Source organism: Camelus ferus, chromosome 12 (genome assembly GCF_009834535.1).
Source record: "Camelus ferus isolate YT-003-E chromosome 12, BCGSAC_Cfer_1.0, whole genome shotgun sequence".
NCBI classification, from domain to species: Eukaryota; Metazoa; Chordata; class Mammalia; order Artiodactyla; family Camelidae; genus Camelus; species Camelus ferus.
Genome location: NC_045707.1, coordinates 54,436,993 through 54,449,678, shown reverse-complemented (window position 1 = coordinate 54,449,678; position 12,686 = coordinate 54,436,993). Strand labels below are relative to the sequence as shown.

The 12,686-nt window shown below is 33.8% G+C and overlaps 2 protein-coding genes across 4 annotated transcripts in view; one reads left to right on the top strand and one right to left on the bottom strand.

Moving 5' to 3' along the window:
- Positions 1–12,686, bottom strand: part of TSPAN19 (tetraspanin 19) — a 208,018-nt gene that overhangs the window by 15,554 nt on the left and 179,778 nt on the right. For 2 of the 3 annotated variants that reach the window (XM_032493700.1, XM_014565765.2), the window contains exon 1: positions 6,120–6,224. The exons of the other annotated variant lie outside the window; for it this stretch is intronic. The gene's annotated coding sequence lies outside the window, so the exon portion shown is untranslated. Of the gene's footprint in view, positions 1–6,119; positions 6,225–12,686 lie in introns of those variants that run through there. 3 annotated transcript variants of the gene reach the window in all.
- LRRIQ1 (leucine rich repeats and IQ motif containing 1) overlaps positions 1–12,686 on the top strand; it is a 235,015-nt gene that overhangs the window by 80,065 nt on the left and 142,264 nt on the right. The window contains 4 exon segments of the mRNA XM_032493693.1: positions 550–843; positions 1,567–1,671; positions 9,099–9,243; positions 10,367–10,478. Of these exon segments, the coding sequence (XP_032349584.1) occupies positions 9,103–9,243; positions 10,367–10,478 (253 nt within the window). The 5' untranslated portion in view covers positions 550–843; positions 1,567–1,671; positions 9,099–9,102.

Below are 12,686 nucleotides of genomic sequence, written 5' to 3'. Positions count from 1 at the left end.
ACAGCCAATTTTTCCTGAAATATTTATGAAAAAATCAACACTTACCCCATTGGTTTGGGGTGCATTGTTTATTAGATATGAATGTTTTAAATTTTCTTGGGTATGTTTCCGGGCTTTCTTTTTTCCTTCATTGTTTCATTTCTCACTGGCTCCCTATTTTAAAAAATACTGTAATTTACAGTGTTTCAATACATGTATTGTTTAATTGACATGGTGAAAGCAGATTTTGTAAGACTAATTTGAAGCTATTTGTCCCTAGTTAGAAAGAAACTAATCTATTTGTTTAACTGAAGGATGCACTGGAAAATGGAGATTTCTAGGTTAGTGTCCATACACCTCCCCACCTTCAACCCAAGGCCTTCTTCCTAGCTTCAGGACTTTCTCTAGGCTTTGTCTTTTACCCTGTGCCTTGAACTCACCTGCTGTCATTTGGTTTCCCCAGGTTCTGACCTCTAGTCTTTTTCTTGGATTTCTCCAGTGCCTGGCCCATTTGGATGGGACACTGAGTTGGAAAGATTGCTTGATTTTTATTTCTGTTTCCTTCCCAAGGTGCTGTATATCTACATTTTTGGCTTCAATTCTATTTACTGCTGCATATGAGATCCTCTCCTACATACTGAACGAGAATTTAGGGCCAAAGTCCTAGCCTCTGTTTCTCTACAAATGAGAAAGAAAAAGGAGATAACGAATGAGAGCTCTCTGCAGAGACTGTTGTGAAATGCTGAAGGCAGAGACTTGACTCTTGATTTGGTAACAGTTAGCAGGTTAGAGTCAAGGCTAAAATGTTTTATTAAAACATCCAAATGCAAAAATACACAGAAGTTTCTTCTTTCTCAGTACCAGGTGGGTAATTAGGTCTCTACTGGGAAATCACCTTAGGAACATGGGGCTTTCTCCAGGCTGTTCAATATATGGCTGCCAGATATGCTCAAGTGTCATCCTTTACAAGCAGCAGAAAGGAAGAGGATGAATAAACTCAGGCAAGCATCTGTTAAGCAAGTGAAGTGGAAGCTGCACACTTCCCTCTGCTCCTATTCGGCTGGCACATACTTAGTCATATGGCACTTCTCAGCTGGAGGTGGAGGCAACTGTGTGCCCAAGATGATGGAAAGAAGTGAATTAGGGTGGGAAATGCCAACACAATGCCTGACAGTTCAGAAAGGGCAGAATAAAAGATAGCTGGAGGGAGAAAAAGAAGGCTTGGATACAGTTTCATTATGCTTTACTACAGACGAGAAAGAAGCAAAGATGATCAGAAAGATTTTTTTACAGTGGGAAAATAAAAGGATAATGATAATCAATAGAAATTGTTTGAAAAAATTACATAAATTTCATGAATTTAATGTTTAATAATTGGGTTTGAATTGATAAAAAGATACCTTGTGGTTAAGCACTGGAAATGGCATGCAGGTAAGTGGACAGCACAGGTTACTCAGGCTTGGGAATCTTCCACAGAGAGCTGATGTCATGGGAGTAAGTGAAAGAGATGAGGGATTCATTATAGATAAAAATGAGTGGAGGTTTGATGGTAGAGAATGATAATAATTAGAAATCTTTATTTTTTAGAGACAACTTTTACGAAATGAGAAAATAACCAAAGCAAGATCTCATGGACACTGACAGAGGAAGAAATTTCTAAAATAGTGTTACATGAGACAGATGCCAAAAAGGGTGAGAATTCCATACTATCAAAGTCAGCCCACTTGGTTAAGGAGGTTGCCCGTGGTAATTTCAAAACAGTAGTGATTTAGTCAGTTCGGGCCGCTGTTAACAAAATGCCACAGACAAGGTAGTCTATGAACAACAGAAATTTATTTCTCCCCGTTCTGCAGGCTAGAAGTCTGAGATCAGGGTGCCAGGTTTCAGACTTCTTAGATCCTCACATGGCGAAAGTGGCTAGGGACCTCTGTGGGATCTCTTCTATAAAAGCCCTAATCCCATTCATGAGGGATCCACCCTCATAACATAATCACCTCCTAAAGGTCCCATCTCCAACACCATCACAACTGGGTGTGAGGATTTCAACATGTGAATTGGGTGGGGGCAGGGAGTGAGGGTGGGGAACATTCAGACTGTAGCAAAGAGTTCAAGGTAAAGTTAGAACACAACAAACAAGGTGTCTTAGCAATGAGTCAAGGAAACCCGTAGCCCTGTTTGCATAGAATGGTAAGAGGTGGTCAGGTGCTGATCCTTTCAGCCACAAGCCCCGCATACTCAAAACAAAGTCAATGAACTTGAAGATGTTATAACACAAAAATACACAAGTTTCTCGAGTTCCTATTTAAATATTTGTAGTGTGAAAGAACTTTGTTTTATTTTGCTATAGACAAGGAATTTAGTTTTTAATGTTTTTTAATTGAAATGTAGTTGATTTACAATGCTGTGTTGGTTTCTAGTGCACAGTATAGTGATTCAGTTATACATGTATTTATTACTTTTCATATTATTTTTCATTATAAGCTATTATGAGATATTGAATATAGTTCCCTGTGTGATACAGTAAGACCTTGTTGCTTATCTGTTTTATATATAGTAGTTATATCTGCAAATCCTGAATTCTCAATTTATCCCTTACCACTCTCTTTTCCCCCGGTAACTGTACGTTTGTTTTCTATGTCTGTGAGTCTGTTTCTGTTTTGTAAATAAGTTCATTTGTGTCGTTTTTTTTAAGATTCTACATATAAATGATATCATACGGTATTTTTCTTTCTCTTTATGGCTTACTACGCTTAGTATCATAATCTCTAGGTCCATCCATGTTGCTGCTAATGGCATTGTTTCATTCGTTTTTATGGCTGAGTCATAAGACTTTGTTTTTAACTTAATCAAGTAAGGTCCTGGTGTGGTATTACTTTGGTTCATTTCCTGTTTAGTTAATTAATGGTCCAACAACAGAGATATTTTTCATAGTATAAATGCTATAGGGAAAGACAGTTTGCAACAATTCACCTATTCATAGGTGTCATTTTTCACTGAATAATACTCTAATCACTTTTTGTTATTGTTTTTAAGTTTCTTCTAAGTGCCAGGAGATGGGAACACACAAAAAAATGAATAAACAAGACAAATTATTAGGGAATCAAATATTAAAACCTGTGGCTAAGTCTGAATTAGGTGTTGGGGATGTTAGGACTGGGAATAAATGGAACTAGGAAGTTTCAGAAAGGAGATGAATTTGAGATAATCCTTGAAGGATAATTAAGAAGTTCCCAGTTAGACCAAAACAGGTAGAAGTAGGAAGTTTTCAAGACAGATGGAACACCGTGTTCACAGGCTTTATAGTGAAGTGCATGGAGGCACGGGTCAGAATGGCAGGAGAGGAAAGATAAGGCTAGAGAGGTAGACTCAGTAAAGATTGCGAGGGATCATGTATGCTCTGCTAAGAATTTGCTTTTATGTTTTCTGAAAGTAAAATGGGGAACCATAATTTTGTAGTCAGTGTAGAAGTCAAAATAGAAAAGAAACCTAAGATCGGGGATACTGCACAAAGCTAATATTCTAGTTCATAAGAAATGTGTATGGTCTAAATGGCAAGATGGCAGTGGGGATGGAAATATGAGAGATATAGCAGGAAGCAGAATTGGCAGCATTGGGATATTAGATGCAAAGATGAAATCCAAACCCAAGTCTATAGAGCTTAAATACTTAAGGTATTAAAATTATCCCTTATTCTATATATGTCATTTATACTGATTGCCTTGACCATCAAAATTTTGCAAGTTAGGCACCATTATGCTAGTATCCCCAATATTACCAGTGAGGAAAGAGACTCAGGAAGGTAAAACAACTTTCTTGAGGTCATCTAGTTAATATGAGGCAGAGCTGAGATCCAAACCCAGAGATACAAACCTCTCTTGCTACCCTTTGCAAGCCCCATTATCATCATCTGTAAACGTCGATTAGAACAGCAATGCATCTCAGAGGGTTGTTGTGAAAATTAAATGAGATTATGTTTGTAAAGCAATTAGTCCAGCACCTGGCTGAATGTTACCTAATAATCTTATTACACCACATCTTAGTATAGAAATACTAAGGTTACACAAGGGTGGTGTTCATGAGGTTGGAAAATGGAATGGGGCCTGGTGGAAAGGGATAGCTTCAAATAGTGGTCACGGCAGCTGCAGGGAGGGTTAGAGAGGGAATTTGAGACTTCTGGATAGTCTTTAAATGGAAAAAGAGAAGCAGAGTCTATGAATCTGACACAATAGCTCACATTAAAAATATTATTACTTAATAATCACCCTCAAGAAAATGAAGCAAAGAAACACCTGCTATGCAGCTATTTGCAAACTATAATGTTACTCAGATATTTAAATTATATCACTGCCATATGAAAAATAAGATGGCTAATGAAGACTGCAATTAAACTAAAGTAATTCCACCACTCAATGAACATTTTCAAAGAAATCTTATTCTTGTCAGATATCTGAGAAACAAACAGTTTGCTTTCATCCTTTCATTGTCTCAGTCAATATGGATATGTGTTCTCTAAGGGCAATATGTTGGGCTAAGCCAAAAGGCTATAAGCCAACCAGACCTGTGGATGATTTTCAAAACAAGAACAAAGTTTAATGAAAAGAAAATAACCTATTAAAAAGAAAAAAAAATTCAGATTAAAGGGTTATGGACTAAGTCACCTAATCCATTTTAGGCTTTAGTTTCTAGGAAAATTGTAATTAAATAGATTTTTGCTAAACACTGTGGAATTAAACAATAGTTTCAAGTTAAATTGACTTATAATCTATAATGATTTGAGATAATTGTTGTGTTTTTCCTTATTTACCAATTTAGTAATAGCTACGTTACGACTAATGGATAAGAGTTGTCACTTTTCTTCCAAAGTAAAAAATAATGTCAAAGTATAAGAGGTGTAATAACAGGCACCATGGATTAATTTATCTTCAGAAAAACTTTCAATATTTTTCTTTTTTGTTGTCAATCTGTTTGACAAGGTGAGCCTTAAGAAGGAAAGCAATTCAGACAACTTTAGTAATCAACTAATCAGAAATTAGTTGATTACTAAATTAACTCTCAAATTATTTTTAAGAATTGATTGATTACTAATGGATTTGATATTCTTTAGGCAAAGCCTGGATAATTTCATAATTACCAATAAAATTAATCTTAAGATTTTTACATGTGAATTTTAACATGATCTGGTAGCCTGAGTATTTTAAATGAAGAGTTTGAATAGCATATAAATCAACAACAAAACTGAATTAAGAAAAGAAAAAAGGCACTTGAGCATGTACCTTGATAATGAAAATATCCTAAATGTAATTAGATCTGAAACCAGGAGTATTTTATTTTAAAAAATCATTATCTTTCTTAAAGTAGGCACACCATTTTTTTTTAATACCAAAAGTCTACTTATTTCTCATTCTGTATTAATTCTTATGTTGATGCAATACAAGTTAACTGTTACCAGGAAATACAGTCTGTTTTCTTTCAAAGGCTCAATGAACTGTTTGCTTTTGTTTTATTGTATATCAGATATCTTTTACAGTTATGCTTAGCCACTTCCTCTTGGAATTTAATGCTTCGTTTGGAAACTTTAAAAAAAATTGAAATCAGAAATATGTTACTAAAATGAAATCTCACATTTTGTACACTATATATTTGCTCGCCAAAAAAGAAACTTTGTTGAATTTTTAAGTTAAAATTAAAAAGCATGATATACTTAAACTTTAAATTTTATATTAAAACAGAGGGTGCCATCGTCAATATTTTACAGCAAAACATATTCCAGAAAATAATTTTCAACTTTCTTACCCCCACACTTACTCACTTAGAAGTTTTGGACAGGCATTGAGTGATAATTGATTGGGTTTGTTTGTTTGTTTGTTTGTTTTAAATAAACTGTTGTTATGGAAGGCAAACAGTTTACTGGCTTGACTTCCATACTTTCAGGCTCCAGAAGTATATATTCAGAACAGGAGTAAGATTTTGTGGAATAAACAATTTGTACATGAGCAAATCAACATTGATTAGGTGCAAGTAATAAATATAGATAGATCAGAAACAGTTTAAAGGTCGGGCTACCTCTACTTGGGTAATTGTAACAAAATGTCATTTCTTTATTAACTACTTTCCAAAATTATTTAAATATTTAAAGTTACCTGGAAGAAATTTTATGTTCCTCACCCAACTCCTGTGATGAAGCGTTCGTTGCGATTTCGAATAGAGTTAGTTTGTCCTACTGGGGCACCGGTAAGGAAAGGCCGGTCCATCTTCCTTGGGATTGGCGGTTGCCGTGGTTACTCTTTGTTTGGAGGCTCTGGGCGCTGTCTTCCAACCACCGGAGGATTTAGCCTCTGCTGGGTGAGCCGGGGTCCCTCAAGGCTGGGGTTCGTGTAGCGGGAAGGGAGGCAGAGCTGCGGGGGCGCAGGCGGAGCCGGGCCCCTCTCCGCCGAGGCCGGGCTTTAGGGCAGAGAGGGAACCGCGCGCCGAGCGGGTGGCTGCGCCAGTCTGCGGACCTAGAGGCTCCTTTCAGTTTTGGAGATTTCGATAGTTTACTCAGAACATGAAGAACTATATAGTTAAAGGGTGGAGTTCCTTAAAATTTTCCATTTTGGGCAGCTTTAGCCAACTCCAAGTGATTTATTGTCAACTTGAAGTAGTTTACTCTAGCCCATTTGCTGTAGGACCCGTCTACGCCTGCACTGTCCTGTCTTGTAAGCACTAGCTACAGGTGGCTGTTGAGGGCTTTAATGCAGCTAGTCCTAGTTGAAATGTGCTGTAGGTGTAAAATACACGTCAGATTTCGAAGAATTAGTATACGAAAAAGAAATGTAAACTTTTACCTTGGCCTTATAATTAATAATTTTTCTATTGATTATATGTTGAAATAATATTTTGGATATATTGGGTTGAATAATTATTAAATCAATTTAACCTGTTTCTCTTTACATTTTAAAAAGTTGCTGCTAGAAAATTTAAAATCACATGTGTTGCTTAAATGCATAGTTGGACAGGGCTGAGGTAAAGAGCCAGTAGATGAGCAGACAGGGACATAGAATGGGAATGTCTCTTTCCTTTACCCTATTCTCCTGCCTGCCTTTCTGCAGAAAGTTTTGTGTATCTGCGTATTCTGCTTTATAGCCACGTTAAAAAAAAATCTAATTTTCCACCTAGCAAAACTCTGATTATGGGATACCGTTTTGCTTTTTTTGTTTGTTTTATTTTGTTTTGTTTTATTTTGAAAGAGGGAGGTTATGAGTAAAATGGAATCTTTTAAAGTTGCCTTTAAAGTTATAAAAAGCAGTACATGTTCATGATTTTTAAAAAATCACTCAACATAAAGGTATGAAGTGAAAATTTTAAAAATTCCCCAATTTCTTCCAAAAAGTTTCTGTGTCTAAAAAAAGTGTATGTGTGTGTAGTTACACGAAAGAGATGTGACTCTGCGTAGTTTTCTTGCCACTTAACCTTTATTCAGTTATTCTTTTTTGGATACCTTTCCAAAGGAGTACAGTAAAGGTACCCATTTTTTAAAGGTCTTATATAGTATTCCATTCTATGGATCCATCATAATGTAGTTAACTGTTTTCTTAGGGAATACTGAGAATATCTTTAAATTCTTATCGAGGTGATTGTAGATTCATGTCCAGCTTTAAGAAATAATGCAGAAATATTTCTTATACACTCAGTCCATTGTCTCTATGGTAATGTTTTGTTAACTATAGTGTAATATCACGACCAGGATATTGATATTGGTGCAGTCTTATTCTGACCTTATACAGATTTCTTCAATTTTTTGTACTCATTTGCTGGTGTATTACTTTATATACAGTATTTATCATCTGAATATGCTTACTTACAACCACGATCAAGATACTGAACAGTTCCAACACTACAAGAATCTCTCATGTTGCCCTATTATCACCATAAACATCTTCTTCCAACCCCATCCACCCCATTAGTGGAAATCACTAATCTGTCCTCATTTTTATAAAATTTTGGTGTTTCAAAAATGTCACATGAATGGAATCATTTAATATGTTACCTTTTGGTGTGGGCTTTTTATTCAGCATAGTTCCCTGGAGATTCATGGTGATTCATTGGTACTGTGGCTTATAGCAATGGTTCCTACCTTTTATTGCTGAGTACTATTCCATGGTGTGGATGTAACTAGAGTTGGTTTAACTATTCGCCTATGGGGGGACTTTTTTTTAACTGTTTCCAGTTTGGGACTATAATGCATAAAACTGTTGTGAACATTTCTGCACAAGTTTAAGTATGAACATAAAATTTCATTTCTCTGAGTTTATGAAGTACATGAAAATCAGGCCAATTAAATCATTTATGTGTGAAAGAAAGATATGTGATATCTATAGCTAGAGGAAGGGCAGGCAAAGGTATTATCTTTTTTAAATAGGAATGAACTGACTGTTCAAATCTACAATTTTAAGATGATTGGACTAGAGGTTGTTCAGAGGGATTGCTGGGCGGATAATGAGCTTGACTGATGGTGGTTAATAATGATGATGTAAAGACATACTATAATGAATGCACTGCTTGACCTATATCCATTACAAGCATTAAAGATTTAAATGAAATAAGTATTGAACTTATAAGCCATACATTATCCATTATTACAACACGTTATTGTTGGTAAAAACATGTGGCTATTTTGTAAAATGAGTAACTCTGACTTAATGAGTAGAAGCTAGCCAGATGTTTCCCCTGTATAGACATAGCATGTTATCTTATGGGTATTTCAATCGCTGCATATTTAAGCTGTTCAGAGATATTTTGCCATTAGTTATTACCAGGATAAATAAGTTATATTATGAAGTTTCTTGGTTCAGGAAGGTACACCAGTCCATTCCATGTAACTTTTCCTTTAGAGAATTTAAAGGGTATTATTAGAGTAGATCATCTTGCAGTCAAACGTTAAAGAAATCATGAATGAATATAGGGAGAAATCAATGTTATTTAATATATAATACAACCATAATAAGGTGTGATAAAAGTTTGTTAAACTAAAACAATTTTATGTAGAAGTTGTTGGGTTGGTATGGCACATTAAAGAACCTATAGTTTTTACTGACAGCCTTTTCAGTTTTCTTCAAGTGGTTCTATGTTTTTTTATGCAGGGTGATGGAAGACAGTGATGATGATGATGCAAAGCTCAAGGAAGAAATAGAAGCTGAATTGGATAAAATCAGTATTTCTTCCTTGGAAAAAGATGATCTTGATAGTGATTCAAAATCAGAAACCAAGAGTGATAATAGTGATACAGTAAGTGTTAAGTGTTGTACTTTTGAGCCATTGAACTAGAGTAAGCTTTTTAGGAGAAATATTACTTTTCTCAGTATGTTTTATATACTTATTCATTTTTTACCTTAGGATCATCTTTAAACAATGTATATTAGTAGATATTTAAGTAGAAAAGGTATATCGAAGGTAGAAATCACCTATAATTTCACATGTATATGTGCGCATTTTTTGCAAAACTGGGATTATATATATTATTATATTTGCGTCCTGTGTTTTTTACTTAATCATGAGCATTCTGATGTGATTAGACATGAATGAAAAGCAAACTTTATGTGAAATAGTTAGGCCTACAGAAATAGTTACATTTTTGGAAATCAAACATGTTTTCTTTTCATTTGTGCATTTTTTCCAATGTTTATATACCTAAAAAATTTATTTATGGATTCGTTCTTTTATATCAAAATCCTTAATCCAATGGAAACTTATTTTCAGGTATGCTATAAAATGTAGATTGAATTTGAAATTTTACTGTACATATTTAGCAATTATTCCCAGTGTCAGTGTGGAATAATCTACCTCTTCTCAACTGATTTGTCATATCTGTTGTATATATTTAGTTGTTATATAATCTATGCAAGCTATGTATTCTTTTCCATTATTCTGCTAATTTTTGCCCATTGAGGTTTTATATCTCTGAATATCAAATGGGTCAAATTCCGTTGTTTTGCTGTTTCAAAATCTTTTCAAGTAAACTTTTTCCAAAAAACTCATTTGTCAAATTTCAAAAAATAATTACACTTTGATTTTTAACTAGTATTGCAGTAAACTACATAACACTTTTGGAAAAATTAATTATTTTACATTATTATGTCTTTTTTATCCACGGTTAATTCAAATAAGACTAAAAATTCTGAAATTCTTCATTTGAATATGAAATCCAACAGAATCATGGATGCAATTCATAGCCACTTGAAAATGAAATTGTAAACAAATATATTTCCTTGGACTATGCTCTTTATATGGAGCCCTTTTACCTCATTTACACATTCTGCTCAAATTTTTGGCATATCAAAATTTGTATCAAAATTTGGAAGTATAGTTTTAATAAAGAATTTTACAATTTCTTTCTTATTCAATTTTTTAGGATTTGGATGAATTACCTGAGTCAGTTCTTCACTGTATTAACATCATAAAGAATAAGAGTAAAACTGTTGAAGAGCTCATTCTTCAGGACTTGGAAGATACTGATGTTTTAAGTAAGTACAGTTTTCATCTGCTTGGCAGATAAGTTTTCTGTAAGTATGAATAATTTACAATTTATAAAATTAAATTGCTTGAAGTTCTTATCTCATATTATAGATATGTGCATTTATCACAAGTAAAGTACAGTATAGCGGACTGTTCAATTTAATTCATTCATTTGTTTTTTCTTACTACCTTCTTTATGTCTCCAATGAATACTAGCCACAGTTTGTTTTGCCAGTCCTAATTAAAACCAGGCATTCTGTTACACTATGTTAAAGATAACTAATCATGGGACTCTTTTAGAATGTCAACTGACACATATTTTTGGAGAAAAATATAATTTATATCAACACCTCACAATCTTTATTTACTTAAACTGAGCAAATTTACTTCTTGGAATTATTCTAAGAATAATAAACAAATATTTAACTAGAATTAGTCATGACTTGACTTATAATGAAAAATGGCAAAAATCTACTTGTTCAACAGGATCTGTATCTAACAGTACACTCATTAAAAAAAGGATGACTTGGACAATATTTAATGACATAATAGCTATTCAAATTATTATGTCCACACCACTATATATAAAAATAAACAATAAGGATTTACTGTATAGCACAAGGAACTATATTCAATATCTTTTTTATTCAATATCTTTTTCTAATCTATAATGGAAAAGAATCTGAAGAAGAATATGTATATATAATTTTATATATATATATATATATATATATGATATATATATCTGAATCACTCTACCATATACCTGAAGCTAACACAATGTTGTAAATCAACTGTAGTTCAATAAAAAATTTATTAGGAAATTAAATGTCACTTTTGCAAATATTAGTGTGTATTATAATATGGATATTCACAGATATTTGTACCAAAAATATTATTGTGTAAAAGATCTATTCTAGCCACTAAGAATATAGCAGGGAACAAATAGGCAAAGGTCCTGATTGCCTATGCTAATGTTCCCGTGTGGGAAGACAGACAATAAATAAATAGGTAAGTAATATTTCAATTATGACAACTTCTGTGAAGGAAAGATTTCAAGATAAAGGGATAGAGATTGAAGGTTACTCTTTTAGATGGGCTAAGTAAGGGAAGGCCTCTCTGAGCAGGTGATTTTAAGTAATGACTGATAATGGGGCAGTAAGCCACATGAATATCTCAGTGAATGAGAAGGCGAGCCACGTGGGTCCCTGGAGAGCTGGTGTTCCAGAAGGAGGGAATTATAAAGGCCAAGGCATATGTCTGAAGAGCAGTAAGCTTTTGAGGTTGTATCTAAGAAAATGAGTGGTTAGATCATACAGGATTCTTATAAATCCAAAGTGTGGACTTTGGATTCCATCCTGAATATGTGAAGTTTTTGAGTAAGGAGTGGCAGTATCTGATGTATTTCGAGGCAGTCATTCTGGGGACTGTGTAGAGAAGATAGAGTCTACTGCAAGACTATTGCAATAGTATAGCTACAGATGAGAGTAATTTGAGTAGAAATGGTGGAAAATGGTCATATTCTAGAAGCCATTTTTAAGATAAAAAGAACTAAAATATTTTTAATGGACTTATATGAAAGGAAGAGAGGAAACTGGCTCTAAGGTTTTTGTTGTGAGCACCTGTGTGAAAGGATATGTAAAGACTTATGATACGTAGACTTTTCAGATTTTAGCAGTGGTCATCATAGTTGAGTTATGGGGGGTTTTAATGGTTTGCTTATTTTTTTTACTCAAGTTTATACAATGAAAATATATTTTAAATATATTGGCAATTATAGAGCCTAACTATAAAAAAATTAAAGGAAGCGTAATTATAGAAAATTAGTTACATGAAACATTATATAATTACAGTTATAGCAGTGGTTTAGCAAATTACAAAATCCTGTGTACAGCTCTAATTCAATAGATTTGATAGACTCAATGAATAGAATAATTTTCCAAGAAAATTCAAATTATCAAGATTGTTTGAAAAAGCAGAAAATATGATTAAATCAATAATCTGACAAGACGGTGCAAAGAAATTTCTTCTCAAATGTCATTAGGAACTAGGAAGAATTTTGCGATTCAATTATTACAATCCATCAAGGAGCCAAAATCTGCAGATTATATTTTATTTATAAAAAGCTGCAGATTTCAAATACAAAACTGTGTGAGCAGAACACACACACAAGAGAAACTAGAGGCTAATTTTATTTATGGATATGGATGTATTGA